Source organism: Achroia grisella, unplaced genomic scaffold (genome assembly GCF_030625045.1).
Source record: "Achroia grisella isolate CSIRO2021 unplaced genomic scaffold, CSIRO_AGI_Agris_v1 utg1061, whole genome shotgun sequence".
In the NCBI taxonomy this organism is placed as follows: domain Eukaryota; kingdom Metazoa; phylum Arthropoda; class Insecta; order Lepidoptera; family Pyralidae; genus Achroia; species Achroia grisella.
In genome coordinates, this window is record NW_026712565.1 from 824,417 (window position 1) to 840,214 (window position 15,798).

General features: G+C 33.5%; 1 protein-coding gene across 2 annotated transcripts in view; it reads right to left on the minus strand.

Annotated features, from left to right (window-relative positions):
• The window catches only part of LOC131850531 (5-hydroxytryptamine receptor), a 108,014-nt gene that overhangs the window by 40,597 nt on the left and 51,619 nt on the right, over positions 1-15,798 (minus strand). For both annotated transcript variants that reach the window (XM_059200819.1, XM_059200887.1), the window contains one exon: positions 4,507-4,577. In XM_059200819.1, coding sequence (XP_059056802.1) covers positions 4,507-4,552 — 46 coding nt within the window. In that variant the 5' untranslated portion in view covers positions 4,553-4,577. The remainder of the gene's footprint in view (positions 1-4,506; positions 4,578-15,798) is intronic.

Sequence of the window (15,798 nt, forward strand, 5' to 3'; positions counted from 1 at the left end):
GTCAGTCAGTCACCTTTGAGTTATAGCTATATGTTTAGATAATAACTCAAGTATACAAAACAATTAATCAAAAAGTTTTCCATTTAAACGAATTTGATGAATGTCTTTTATTCGAAAATTAATGGCTCTCATTTGTTCAATATGATTTTGATCAAGATCTGATAAGTAGTTTATGAGTTAATTTTTTCGTCTCAAAAGTGGTAATCAATTATGTTCTATCTGATGGTAATAATGTAATGAAAATAATAATGGAAATAAAACTCTAAATACTGATGTATTAGAATCGGTATTTGCGTGGCCAAAACATTATTACCTCAGAACGTCTCCAAAAGCACCAAAACCCACAATATGAATGATCATCCGAAAACACCCTCCAACTAAAAGAGGTTTACAGTGAATTTGCAAGCGATGAGGTCTGATCGTGTTCGGAATATAAAACAACATAGTTTTATTGACGCGCCCCGTGGAAGATTGAATCTTGTGAGTTTGATAGCGGCGTGTCTAGGCGTGATTTGATTGAGATGAGTATTAAGGCGAATGTGAGATCTAAATTGTTTTACTATCATCTATATTTGAAGAATATTGGGACTTGTAAACGTCCCACCGCTGGGCATGGTTCCACAGATGAATAGGAATAGCTAAGTGTAAGTCAAATAAAAATTTGATTATGATCCAAAAATACAGTTTAATTTAAGAGAATGTAGTGACCAGTAGAATATGCTACTGCATTTTTGTCAAAAGAAAATAATTTTATCAGTAGTGGTAACCCGAACAGACCAGTATACACCTTAACGCGTACTGCTTGTGGGACAAGCAGTACGCGTTAAGGTGTATAACGGATGAGCCAGCCATCATTGCACTCAACCCGGCTCACCATGCCGCCACAATTTGAACTTTATAGCAAGCACATTTAAAATCCACTACCTCATTTATAGCATTATGAGCATAGAACGTATCACTTACAGTATTCACTCATTACCATATTAAACTTACATTTTACTTTTATACGATTATGATGGCAATGAAGCATGCGGCTCATTTGATGGTATACGATTACCGTTGCCCATGGACGCTCGAAACATCAAGGGTGTTACGTGCGCGTTGCTGACTCTTAAGAATCCTTAATATACCCTTCTTAAGAAACCCCATACTGTAGACTCTAGAGAAAACCTCGGCAGAAAGTTCTATCCACAATCTAAGTGTACGCGGGAGGAAGGACCTCTGTAACCGCAGAAAATCCCAAAAAATGGTAATTGTATTAATAGGGAAATTATATACCTCATAAAAAACTCATGAGAAATAGTAGCAGGTTGATAGTATCTATGCTATAGGTAACATATAAGTTGATTGAAATGTATTCCTTAGGGGTATCAAATGGATTTACAGACAGTTTGTATTCTAGACATGTGAACAGTTTCGTTACCCGCAAATTCACCGTGAAACCCTTTCAGCGTGAATATTTCAGAGCCACTTGATGTAAGTAATACATAATGTTTTTTTATTGATACTTGACTTGAAGTATGTAAATTGAGTTTTGTTAACACAGTTGAGAATAGACTTACAGTAAATAAAATTATAATAAAAGTAATTACTTTTTTATAGTTATACACACAAGTATTATAAGTAAATTATATACGTAGAATATTATTAAAGGAAAAGGTATAATATTTAAAAAAATACTTATTCAAAATGTTTGATCATTCATTCATAATTTAAGAGCCACGTTTTTGTCGGTGGAGCTCTTGCCAGTTCCCACGATCTTTCATCATGCTCTTTAAATTTTGATATGACACGACTCCAATTTTGTCTCCAATTTTCTCGATGTAGCCTTGTTCTTCCCCTTCCCCTCTTTCCTTCTATATTTCCCTCAATAATCATTTCCATACATTCATTGTGCCGTTTACTAATAAGTGTTCTAACATTTTTGCTCGTCTCTTTTCTATATTTATCGTTTTTCTTTCACCCTGTGCAGTATTTCTTCATTTCTTACTTTATTTTTCCAGCTAACTCTTTTAATCCTTCTCCAACACCATATTTCAAAAGCTTCCAGGTTGTCTCTTTTATTTTGAATTAATGTCCACGTCTCATACGCAGATTACTTTGATACTAGAAATTTTATTTATTTGACTAAAGAACAAGTTAAACGCGGACGAAGTCGCGGGTAACAACTAGTATGTATATGCAATCCGAAAGACTAACGAAAGATGTCACATCTTCGTAACCTGTAATTTCTCTGCCTTATTTCTCTTCTGCCAAAACACAGCTCAGAAAGAATGTGTTTGGCGACCGAAATACGAGTAGGTGAGAAAGAGGTGTCCACACAAACGATTTTATACCTTCCAGACAAAGTCTTGGTAAAATTCCTTCATTATCACCGGCCATTAGAAAAATTCAATTAGCACGTGCCAGGAAATCATTGGAATGAAAATGAATAAACGCTTAGTGAAACGGAACGCTGTAACGAAAGGAAAGTTTGCCGAGCGGAAAATATGAAAGAGGCAAGTTTTTGTTAAATTTTCACTTTTAAAATTAATTTGCGTTTATAAACGATGGACGGCGTTGTTTTGTAAACAATTTATGTTTGTATTCGTGAACGGAAAACGTGACGGGCACTCCAATTCGTCATCTACTGACTTCGATTATGGATCTTTTTCAACGGCTAATGTTGGAATGGCAGTAGAATTAGTAGAAAATCATAAAGAATTCACTAGAAATTTATTCATCTATGTTTATTTATTTTCAGCAACTGCCCTATATTATATATACCTTACAGACTAATATATATCTAATTAAAATACTGTTTTTGTGGTTACGACAATTTTGCAGATTGGATTTGGAGTCTAATCTCATTTTAAATTAAAAAATAGAAGGAGTTTAATCCTTTTGTGTTTCATGACTACTAAATAACAAATAGAAATATTTAAATATATTTTTATATAAAATCTAATACTAAGTGAACCTATTTTAAGTGTATTGTGTATGTGTATGTATATAAACTATTCAAAATTGCGCTCTGTATTTATACAGTCCCACTATTTGTAATATAATTTTTATTCTTTTTATATATTCTTAAATTCCTTTGAGCTGTTGCTTTTATAAACAAAAAATTTGTCGTGCGTAAATTACAATGTCTTATATGAATAAATGATTTTTAATTTAAATACATATTGAATATAGTTGCTCTTTGAAGGCTTTATTGTTGTCACTTTATGGAAGTGCTCGTATTCGGCAGTATGAGATCATAAACACTTAATACTGTTTATACGTATAAAATGTTGTTTTGCTATAAATTGTAGTACTTATTCCTACAGTCCCTCAATTTTTCATTGCAGTTTCATTCCTATCTAAAATTCTTTTCCGCTCTTTTCTTCTATCACTAACATGCTTTTTTTTTCGATCGTTTGCTGGCATGTTGCCATTTTTTCCAATTGTGTCTTTATAAGTGGACCGACTTGGCAACCGCATGTTGGGATAGGTAGCATGTGTTGAATACTCTGTTCTATGTAGTAGAAAACTACAGGTCTGTATAGTTTTATTTTTTCTGCTTTACAAATTTTATTTAGAACTAGCTGTGTCCGCGACTTCATTCGCGTCATTCGTTTTTGCAACATTTTTCACTGCTGCTTCGTTTATATTTGTCGTAGCGTAATGTTATATACCTTAAAGTCTTCCTCGCCAAATAGATATCTAATACAAAAAGATTTTTTTAATTTGAACCAGTAGTTCCTGAGATTGGCGCGTTCAAAAAAACAAACTTACTCGTCAGCTTAAAAATATTAGTATAGATTTTAAGGTTTTAAAATCTGACATTTAAGATTTTAGTACTAATATGATTGTTATACAGTTTTATCTGTAGAGTAACAAATAACCCTTGTGTAAATGTTATATGGGTTTCTCTTGTTTTCCATGACTTGTTAGTATCATCTAATTAAGTTCTAAATTAGACCAGTTTTGCACAGCTCTGGTTTACTTCGAGGAGGTTTTGGGCTTACCATGTTGTATTTTTAACAGTTTTTTTTTAAATCAGTTTATTTACTTATACGTATAGTAGTAGTGTCTATGTCTAACATTAAATGAAAATCCCTTGCATGAAATACTATTGCCATGCACGCACGTCATTCAAGTAATCGTTTTGTGAGTCATGGGCTTTGCTCAATAAATATAAGTTAACAGATGTTTTAAATTTATTTATAATATACTAGCTGACCCGGCAAAAGTTGTTTTACCTAATAGTGGTTGATGATAGAAGGGTGAAAATTTAGGATTGTATGTATTTTTGTATGTTGTATCATAAAAAAATAGAATTTAGAAATTTTGTCTAAAAATTAAAAAAAAATTTTGTGTTGGACTACCACTAACATTTAGGGGTATGAAAAATAAATGTTGGCCGATTCTGAGACTTACTCAATACGCTCACAAAATTTCATGAGAATTTATCAAGCCGTTTCGGAGGAGTATGGGAACGAAAACTGTGACACGAGAATTTTATATATAAGATATACATACTATTGGTTCGGTTGAGCCCGCGTGAGAGTATTTGGGTAGCATTCATGTTAGCACCGCAGTCGCTCGCCCTCCTGTAACAAACATATATAATTATATTCTTATGCATTTAATACAAGAAATAAATAGTAACGAATTTTTTTCCTTCTTTTTGATGTAACTGGAAAGCCAAACCGAATGGCCCCTCTGCTGGTAGGTGATAACCTTCGCCTATACGCATCAACAGCATCATCATCATCTGTAACCAAATCGGTTTAACCTTTCTAAGAGAATCGCGCATAAACAAACAGATTATCTAACTTGTTTTTGGTTCTATTACGCTGAGAAATGGCGAGCTGTCGTAAGCCAGATGATTTCTCTCTTAACTACGTAATGATCATGATAGTTCTGTCAAGAGCTAAGAAGAAGAACATAGATAAAATCTCCCAATAGTAGAAATAGAAATAATCTTTATTCAAATAACTTAATATAAGCACTTTTGAATAGTCAAGTTTTTTGATTCTACCGCTTATTCGGAATGCAGACTCAACACAAGAAGAATAAGCAAGAAACTTGTTTGTTGAATGTGTGTTAGTGTGTGTGTGTCTTAGTGTATTGAATAGCTTACCTAATATGTATAGATGATATCTATGTAACTATATTAAACTGCAATCAGTTACATTTTAATTATATATATATACATATAAATATAAATACGGTACATACTAGCTGATGTAATAAGGAGTAACTTAGGCTACTTTTATATTAGAAAGATAAAGTTAAATTCCACGCGGACGAAGTCGCGAGTATAATTAGATTGACAAACAAGAATATATGTAGATGAGTAACACTTTTCTAAGATGACTAAGATGTCCTACTGCTCATATTGTAATTACACTGCTGTCACTCACTTGCAATTGCGCCACAGCGTGTCCGTACATAAAGGATCCAAAATTGGCGTTTTATTCTTTGTGTAAATTCGAGTTTTTACAAAGTAAGAACACGTAAAGGTGATAATAGATTTTTATTGGCTTGCGAGCCCAATTGGCAAATATATACACGTAAAATTATGTATTAGTATTAATCTCTCAATTGTATAACGCCATAACAACAACTCGGTATGTAAGCTACCGAATTTGGCGATTTATTCTTTGTGTAAATTCGAGTTTTTACAAAGTAAGAACACGTAAAGGTGATAATAGATTTTTATTGACTTTCGAGCCCTATTGGCAAATATATACACGTAAAATTATGTACTAGTATTAATCTCTCAATTGTAATAACAAATGTATATATTACGCCATAACAACAACTCGGTATGTAAGCTACCGAAATTGGCGTTTTATTCTTTGTGTAAATTCGAGTTTTTACAAAGACACCTATAGGTGATAATAGAACGTGAGAACATTACAAATTGAAAGTGGGCGGCGGCGTGTTCCCGTGAGTCCGAAGGTCTAACAAAGGTGATCGGACAGATTAACCTTTTCACGCAATGATAAATGAACCCCGGATCGTGTTTGTTACGATATCTTTCTGAATACTATACCATAAAACTCACATATCTTTAATATATAGTCCATAGTGCTGTTCGTGTAAAGGCGACGTTTATTTTTCTTATGGATGATAGGAATGGTGCATCTACGCTAACGGTTGACGGGGCACCAGTGGAGGATGATAAGATGAGTCAGGTCAGGTCAGTTAGCCCATCGTGGTAAATGCATCATGAATTTATCACGGTCTTCAGGGGAAACTATGTGGAGGTCAACATGATGTAGTAAATTGGGGTTATTAGTCTACATTACTGATAAGGTAACGGTAAATATATACCATCAGGCAGCCAGTCGGCTTACAATTACAAATAAATAATAATACCTTCCAATAAAATTACCATGTAGCATCATACTCTATACACGTGCCGCCTTTAGTCCTTGCAACTTCCTAGAATGTGTAATGGTGCACCATTCCAATATCATCTACAAAAAAAATAACCTCTACAAACCATCATGTTGAAGTTCTGGTAAATTTGTTAGGATAGGCTAACTGACCTGACCTCATGTTCATTCTATTATCATCCACCACTCCACTAAAAAAAAATAACCTCTACACGTTTCCACTGGAAACCATCGTGATAAATTCATTGTGAATTTACGACTGGCTTGACTTCATTCTCATTTTATCATCCTCTACTGGTGCCCGCTAGCTTAACTGTTAGCGCAGGTGGGTGTACCATTTCATTATCATCTATAAGAAAAAAAATAGACCGATTAACTCATCCCGCCTCTACATACTTATACGAATAGGTAGGCGTGGACATAATTACTTTTGTGATGTATTCACTACTTTCAAAGGATCCGCCCACAGACTCACTTAAATACAAGATTAATTAAGATTGACCTACGAAAATAAATGGATTATACATAGGATTGAAATTATTATTAGCACATAAAAACCAAACATGCGAAGTACATACATAATACATGAATATTATTGTTATATAGACATGTTAGTCTATAAGGTATTTATAATGTGGGACATTAGTATCCAGAAATAAATAAATAATACACAGAAAAAATACGGAATAGAAAAATAAAACACGTCACGTAAAACAACTGTTAAAGAAAATATCTTTACTAATTTATAAAAAACATCGAATATCTGTGGTTAAACCGTTTAGATTTAATTTATCTTAAGCATACTAAAATTTCACTTGATTAATAGACTATAAGTGTGAAAACCTGTAAATGGCCTCTATGATTTAATATATATTTATTACAATGTTTATAAATAGCCATGGTTTTTCGAATAAAATAAATGCGCTATCAATCACTTATTGACTAAATTCTATTCGAGATACGCAATGTAGTTCTGAAATATATAACTGGCCGTTAATAAAGCAAACATCTTTTTAAATAAAAAAGAAGAAAAAAGAGAACACCCTCATCGTTACCCCTCCGACGGGGGAATAGTCTTTTGAAGAAGTTTTCAGACGATAAAAAAAATGGTATCCCATATGCTTTACGTGTCTCCCATTTGCAGCAATACAAAAATGAGAAGCATTCCTTCTTCCCATTCCAGAACCCCTGGCAAAAAGTGAAGAGAAGGGACAACGGTTTTTAGGTAGTAAGAGTCCGGCAGTACTCGTTTATATACCCTGGGTCGGGCGCGTATCTATGAGGATTTTCCCCAAGTAAAAAAGGGTGTGTATAGGCAACAGTTACCACTTACATATGGTAAGGTAACAAAAAATACATACACATATTATAAATCCGAAATTGTGTCTGTCTATTCATTTGGCACCTTTTTAAGATTAAAAGCTGAATATATTCTAATTGAACAAATAATATATGTCTATGTTTATCGCAAATAAATGATTTGTTGATTTGATTTAAAGAGGCTGTATCACGAGAATAGATATAGACTATCCTTTATCTCAAAAAACGGAGGTAAAAGTTTGTACAAACAAAGTTAAAGGTAACAGGTGTAATATATTTAAACATTTATGTCGCTCAAAGATTTCGCATAAAACATATTTTACTTTTAATCTCCTGTAAAGTTGACGCGCATACATCATACAAGAGAATACGGCTTACGAAATAGGGCAATACATAACGCGTATGAGATTAATGTACACCTATTATTCGTCGGTTGAATTCCAATAGAGTACGGTGGCGTAAAATATTTAGCCGCTTTATCGAGTACACGGCGAAACAGTATATCGAACGGAGGTTTTTCAGCGCCACATCACTATTTCATTCTTTTTAACAGCTCGCACGCTGACAGAAATTAATTCTGTGTACCACAATGTTCCAAATTTGAATCGAGTACACGACTAAATAGTATATCGAACGGAGGTTTTTCAACGGTACATCACTATTTCATTATTTTTAACAGCTCGCGCGCTGACAAAAATTAATTTTGTGCACCAGTTTCACAATGTTCCAAATTTGAAACTGCCAATTCTAAAGTTGAATTTGAAATTATTCTATTCGCTGTGTGACCTCACATATTAGGATACATGAATTCGTTCACTTAGTTTATTTATTATTCTCTAACTGGCACATCAGACTCGTGCCATTAGAACAGAATATGTTTTGTATGAAAACTACATTAAATTATTTAAGAACAATATTTTACATTATAGTAGTTATTTATATTGATTGGGTAGACATAATTCTACAATAATTCTTTCACTGGATTTGTTTTGAGGATATTTATATTCATACTAGCTGAGCCTGCGACTTCGGCTCCATATAACATTTTTGTTTTTAAACTGATAATTATATTTTTTTTTAATTAATTGTAAAACTTGCTTTTACTACCACGGTACAAGACCCCACACTATACCTAGTGTGGGGTCTTAGACAAACTGTTGTTTAAGTTAAGTATTCTTAAATAAAAGTTAATCTCGTTCCAGAGGACTAAGATGCCATCTTATCAATTCAAATTAAATCATTCAAAATATGTTTATTCATGTAGGGTGTTAGTCTGTAACACCCTATTTGTATAAACATATTTTGAATAATAAATAAATGATTTTCTTATGATACCGTCAGTTCAAACAACTTTCGAGCTAAGAAGGACTGACAAAAACTCACTTTTATTCTTTTGAAATAAGGTTGTGATTATATAGAAATACTGATTCATTTTTTAATTAAATTAGGGTATATATTATAATTTAAGGGTTACGCGCTTGCCGGTGGAGATCTTTCCACATTCCGCTATTATACATCGTATTGAATCTGTATCCAGAACTGGACGGTAGGGAAAAAATATTAATACAAAAAACTTGACGTTCATAAGCGGCTAAAATGTCCTGCATGAATTTTTATTTTGATTTGAATTTGATGTATATAGATAGATATACATAAATTGAATTGACAAATTCAACCTTCTGGTAGTTGTATCTGTCAATATCCGGGCCGCACATTACTAAGGTATCCGGGCCGAGTGCATTCCCAGATACACTGCGGATGGAATACCTGTTATCCGGAATCTTCAATATTATTCCTAATAGTACTGAAAATCCACCATAGAATGGAATGCAGACTTGAAGTGATATATTGGATAGATCTATTTATTTATTTACTTAAATCCTGATTGATATTTTAGTTGCTTGTGTTTTGTTTTCACCGTCGTGGCGTAGTGATTTGCAACCCCGACATCTCCAGGGTAGTGACTTCATAATTTATAAGTCAATTTATATTTACAACTAATTGTTGTTCATAACTAAGTCACTTTAAATTTACAACTAATTGTTTACTCAATCATCAAAATGAAACTTATTTATATTATTTTGTTTATACAAGTAATTGTTTTCTTAATGGATTTATATATGTTTAATCAGAATAATACCTAATTCTGTAAAATAAATTAATTGTTTTGCTATAAATGACACTAGCTTGTATGATGCGAGGAATTGAACCCGCTACCATTGGAAGTAAGGCGGTAAGCCTAACCGCTAGACCACCGAGGTTCTTAAATAAATATGAGTAGTTTTATTTACAGGTATAATAATGGCAAATTGCTAGTTCCACTGTAGTACAATACATTGTCGTTATTTTTTAATTTGCTTCTGTTCCCAGACAGACAAAGGTCGTTATGTAAAACAGTCGAGAGCAATAATAGTAGTATGTAAATAATAATTAACAAAGAAAACATAATTAAAACTATTCTAGAAGAAATATTAATTATTTACCGAGGTATACTTTGTACAAAGTTATATGTGTAGGTACTTCACTTATTTTAGCTCTTACCTACTTGTTTGGAAGATATTTTTCAGTTATAGTATGTAATATTGTGTTATTTGTGGTCATGGACTGAGATAGGGCAGTGAAATAACAGAAAAATAACAGATAACAATAAACGATGTGAAATGAGAAGCATGATAATAGAATGGTAACGCAGGAATGGTATCACAGGCGTCACATGATAACGTGATGTCCGTAGTACTACTTATAATATTATAATAAACGTTCTAAAAAAAATTTTTATTTTTCTTATTTATACCTTAACTTTAATGAATGTAATAAAGAGGTAAAAAAGTACATATGGTGGACTTAACACTTTGTAGCATTTTCTACCAGGCAATCATGGGTAGTGCAGAGATATTGTTGGTAGTGTAAATGATATTAAAGATTTTTTTTTATATAGTATAATAAAAGAATACAGTAGATAAAGAATCTGTTTAGAATTGCATTCAATCAAAATTCATACTAATATTATAAGAGAGACAGTGGGTTTTATTATTAAGAATGTAACTTCCGCAACTGCATCATCGGTTTAAGAACCTCATTCCTCCAGCACCGTTCCACCACCATACCACAACTGTATATGAGTGGATATCCTGCTGCTCGTACCAACCAATTTGCATCATCTTTCTTTATGCGAGCAGCTAAGGAGTGGAGCTCTCTCCCAGCATCAGTGTTTCCTGCCTCATACAACGTTGGGTCTTTCAAGTCAAGAGTGAATAGGTACCATTTAAACTTGCATATAACAGCTTAGACCATATTTTCATTTAAGATTAGGCGAGATTTCTGTCAAACTCGTGCAAATGTCGTAATATAAAAATCTTTCAAAAAATCATTATCCCAGTGTGATATCATCATTGCATAGTATAAAATAAAGTCGATGTCGCTGTCTGTCTCTATGTATGCTTAAATCTTTAAAACTACGCAATGGATATTAAAACGGTTTTTTTTAAATAGATAGAGTGGTTCAAGAGGAAGAATAGAATAGAATAGAAAATAATTTATTCAAATAAACTTAATTTAAGCACTTTTGAATACTCATAACAATTTTTAATCTACCGCTCGTTCGGAAAGCTGTCTCATCACAAGAAGAACGAGCAAGAAACTTGTGTGTTGCTCTTTTAAATAATCCTTGTAAGTTTACATTTACAAGTCAAAACGTGTGGATACAAACTACCAACCAGCACTAATTTTTTGGGTCAAATATAAATAATAAAATACATTTCATTGAAGGTTTCTATATATGATACATTTACACCCGTGCGAAGCCGGGGCGAGTAGCTAGTAGGATATATATCATGTTAATAGTCAAGCTTGTGGTAATAATGTTTATATGCTGTCATTACGGAAGATTATAGTATCTTACCCTTCAACTGAAATCAGCTTACAAAGCATGTTGCTTGGCGGCTGAAATGGGTAAGACATGGGGCCAACGCATACGATTTAGTAGAAAATCTATCTCGGTAGGTATATTAGAGCATTTCTTAGTGAAATCTAATATTTATTTATGAGGATAAGCTCCCGTTATAACAAATGTAGTATGAGATAAGTAAATAACTTGATGTCGGCAATATGTGAAGCCACTTTGATCTCATCCCAGACGCTTATATGAAAATATCAAACACGTCATAAACATGTTGTTATGACGTTAAATTGTTGAACTGACAAGTATGGAAAATAATTTCCATTATATATATATTATCTATATATATGTAATGTATGTAAAATGGAAAATATATTATATATGTATATTTTTAATGAACGTATTGAAATGGTGCATCCGCATGCGCTAACGGTTTATGCTGGGCACCAGTGGAAGATGATATGATAAACATGAGATCAGGTCAGGTAGCCTATCATGATAAATTCACCAGGAATTTATCATGATGGTTTCCAGAAACCGCGTGGAGGTCAACCTGGCATGGTACATTGCTATCCATAGAGTCATCAGTCCTCATTACTAACAATCCTCTTTCCCCCAACATTATCTATAGTAATATTATAAAAGAATGTGATTGAACGCGACAATCTCAGGAACTCTTTGCTTGAATTGAAAAGTTCTTTTAGTATTCGACAAGCTGTTCCTGCGATTTCTAAAATATCTTTTATTTTAGAATTTTTTTTTAAAATAAAAGTAGCCTAAGTTACTCCTTATTACATCAGCTACCTGCCAAAAAAGGCCCGTCAAAATCGGTCCAGTTATTTCCGAGATTAGCCGGAACAAACAAACCGACAGACAGACAGACAAAAATTAGAAAAAAGGGTATTTTGAAGTATGTATCGTATATATATTCATATGCATGTAGTAAAAAACGGTTATTTCAATATTACAAACAGACACTCCAATTTTATTTATATGTATAGATGTATAGATAAGCCATTAATGGGTAAAAGCTATAAAACTTTACGCTACGACGAAGTAGGAGTGGTATTCAATGTAATACAGTAGAGACATAGTGCTAATTACTCCGACATAAACAAAGAAGATGAGTTCTAGTAAGGATGATTATGGAACATTTTTTTTAGTGTATGATAATGGAATGATGCACCCGCCTGCGCTAACGGATTACGCTAGCTGGGCACCAGTGGAGGATGATATGATGAACATGAAATCAGGTCAGTTAGCCCATCGTGATAAGTTCACCAGGAATTTATCACCATGGTTTCCAGGTGGAACCGCGTGGAAGTCAACCTGACATTGTTAGCAATGGGATCATCAGTCCACATTAAGAACAATCCCCTTCAGCCTGATTATGGAACTTGGAACTTAACTAACATATTTAACTTACTGATGCCCTTTGCTTGGTTTCCAATATGTAGGACCTTGGAGTGGTGGCACAAACTAACAATATTGAAAGTCTTTATAATATTTAACTTTTTTGATTTGTTTTCCGATGTATAAGGTAAAAGTTTCATCCAAATCCGTTCGGTAGTTTTTGAGTGAACGAGTGACAAACATTCATCCATCCATGTATCTATACATACTCACAAACTTTTATTTTACAATATTAGTAAGTAAGATAGATGGTTTTCTTGATATGTTTTATTATTCTCAGTTTATTATTAATTCTCAGTAACAAAAAGATTACACGCTCGCTTTAAAAATTGATGTATAAACATTCTCAGCAGAAAGGTTACGTCTTAAGAGTGAATTACAACAAGCGGGTACGTTTCGCTAATCAGAAGGGGAGGGACCTCCAAATTAGATAAAGGAATTACACATGGCACGGAGGCCTGTTACAAACGACTCAGGGCCTTTGACGCACTTCTGAAGGGAGGAATTAAGGCTCTTTGAAAAATCTAGAATCGCTTACGTAATATAAATTGATAGGGATTTTGGCACGCGCTTTGCCAAGTTTGTCGTCGTAGCCTGGATATGTATAAAATAAGTTTTATTTTATACATTACTAGCTACTCGCCCTTATATATCGCACAGTTTTCGTTCCCATACTCCTCCGAAACGGCTTGACCGATTCTCATGAAATTTTGTGAGCGTATTGAGTAGGTCTGAGAATCGGCCAACATCTATTTTTCATCCCCCTAAATGTTAGGGATAGTCCATCCCTATTTTTTTTTTTATTTTAAGGCAAAACTACGTCTGCCGGGACAGCTAGTTATATATAACCTTCCTCTTGAATCACTCTATGAAAAAAAAAACCGCTTCAAAAGCTGTAGCGTAGTTTTAAAGATTTAAGCATACATAAGGACGGACAGATAGTGACAGTGACTTTGTTTTATACTGTGTAATGATATATTACATTTTAAATTATATAACAGTCATATAGTGGTGGGAAAGGAATTGTTTGTAATATGATCTGATGATGATTGATCTGATGATCCTATAGCAATGTAGCTTGTCAGGTCACCCTCCACGCGGTTCCAATGGTAACCATCGTGATAAATTTCTGGTGAACTCGTCACGATGGGCTAACTGATCTGACCTCATGCTCATCTTATCCAGGTGCACTTCGACCTCAACTCAAAGACCCTAACTGGCCGAACACCGACATGGCATGTAGTGGCTTGTATTACGTACATGTATTGAGTGCGATGTACTCCTAAATGCATTATAGACTACAAATATGGCAGAATAGCGCAGCGATGCCGTAAACACCGTATTCCCAAGTAGTAACGTATATCCAAACGATGCCGTCGAAGAACATTTCATTGTCATCCCTTAAAAAATGTCTTATAGTTGACAGACCTTGGTACTTTTTACGTAACTGGTAAGGATAATAAACTGACAGCCCATCTGTTTGTAGGTGGTAACCGTTACCAAAGACGTATCCGCCAGGTTGGCTTTCAGCCGCTACATAAGTCCTGCGTATTTGGAGTACCATCTGCACTCGGTCCTTTATCGTTTGGTGAAACTGTAATGACCAGCTGCAGCCGACAGCGAGATCCGAAATTCGAAATAAAAAAAATATAACAATGATTCAAACGCGTATATTATTTGATCTTTCAATCAATCTCCAGCGAATATGATTTTAGCAATATCATAAAACGAAAGTGGACACAAATTCAGCATGATGGCGGGCATTGTGCCAACAATGTCAGTGCGCCTATTAAGTTCGTGATCTGAAAGCGTAGACAGAGATTAACGATTTTAAAATGGCTCTTTTTATTCGAGACCGTATAATTTTAGGCCAATGTTACTATGTAAGAAAATAACATTAAATATACCTGTCCTTGTCTTTTAGTAATATTTTCCGTGTGGTAATTGAGTAAGCGTAAAATTTCACTATTTCTTTTTAATCCAAGGTTGTTATTTTTTTATAAGACTTTACCGTTATCTTTTAGTAAAAAAAACCTATATAACTTATTGTGATAGAAACCTGCTCACAACTCGTCCGTTCTGTTCGCCGGCTGCTAGTGTAATGGCCTTTTTGTCAGTTCATAGGCCACCATCTTGTGCCCCACTACTCTCGAAAAACCGGAAGTGATAACAATTGAAACCGGTAACGATCTTTTATTTTCTTTTACAACTTATTGGTATTTTCTTTTTTTATTCAATTGACTAAACAAATTGATACCTGTCGGCCACAATACATTGACATATTACTGTAACATATGATTAAAATAAGGTAATTAATATAATTTTTTTTATATATTATTATTATATATACATATACCTTTTTATTACCTTACCTTTTTATATATTCTTATTACTTTTCTATTACGTTTTTATAATTGACATCTCGTTAAAACAAATAAATGATATAAGTGTTATATATATATATATATATAGATAGATAGATATATAGATACATAGTACAGCGGTTGCACCACTACACCTCACAGCCGCTTACATTTAATAAACAGTGTGCTTATATCAGTCGTCGGTTTCACTTGTCTCTCGCGTACATAACAATAAGTAAATGAATAAAGTCTGATCGTAGGTTTCATTTCTAACACTGACATTATACTTTTTTGTAATGTATGTATGATCAAATATTGTTGGAACAAACGCGTTCTGAGCAAGAGATGTTTAAATGATTACATCATATACATGAACATATATGTGCATCCCGTCCAAGGACAAAAAATATGTACACATTGTTTAAAATTG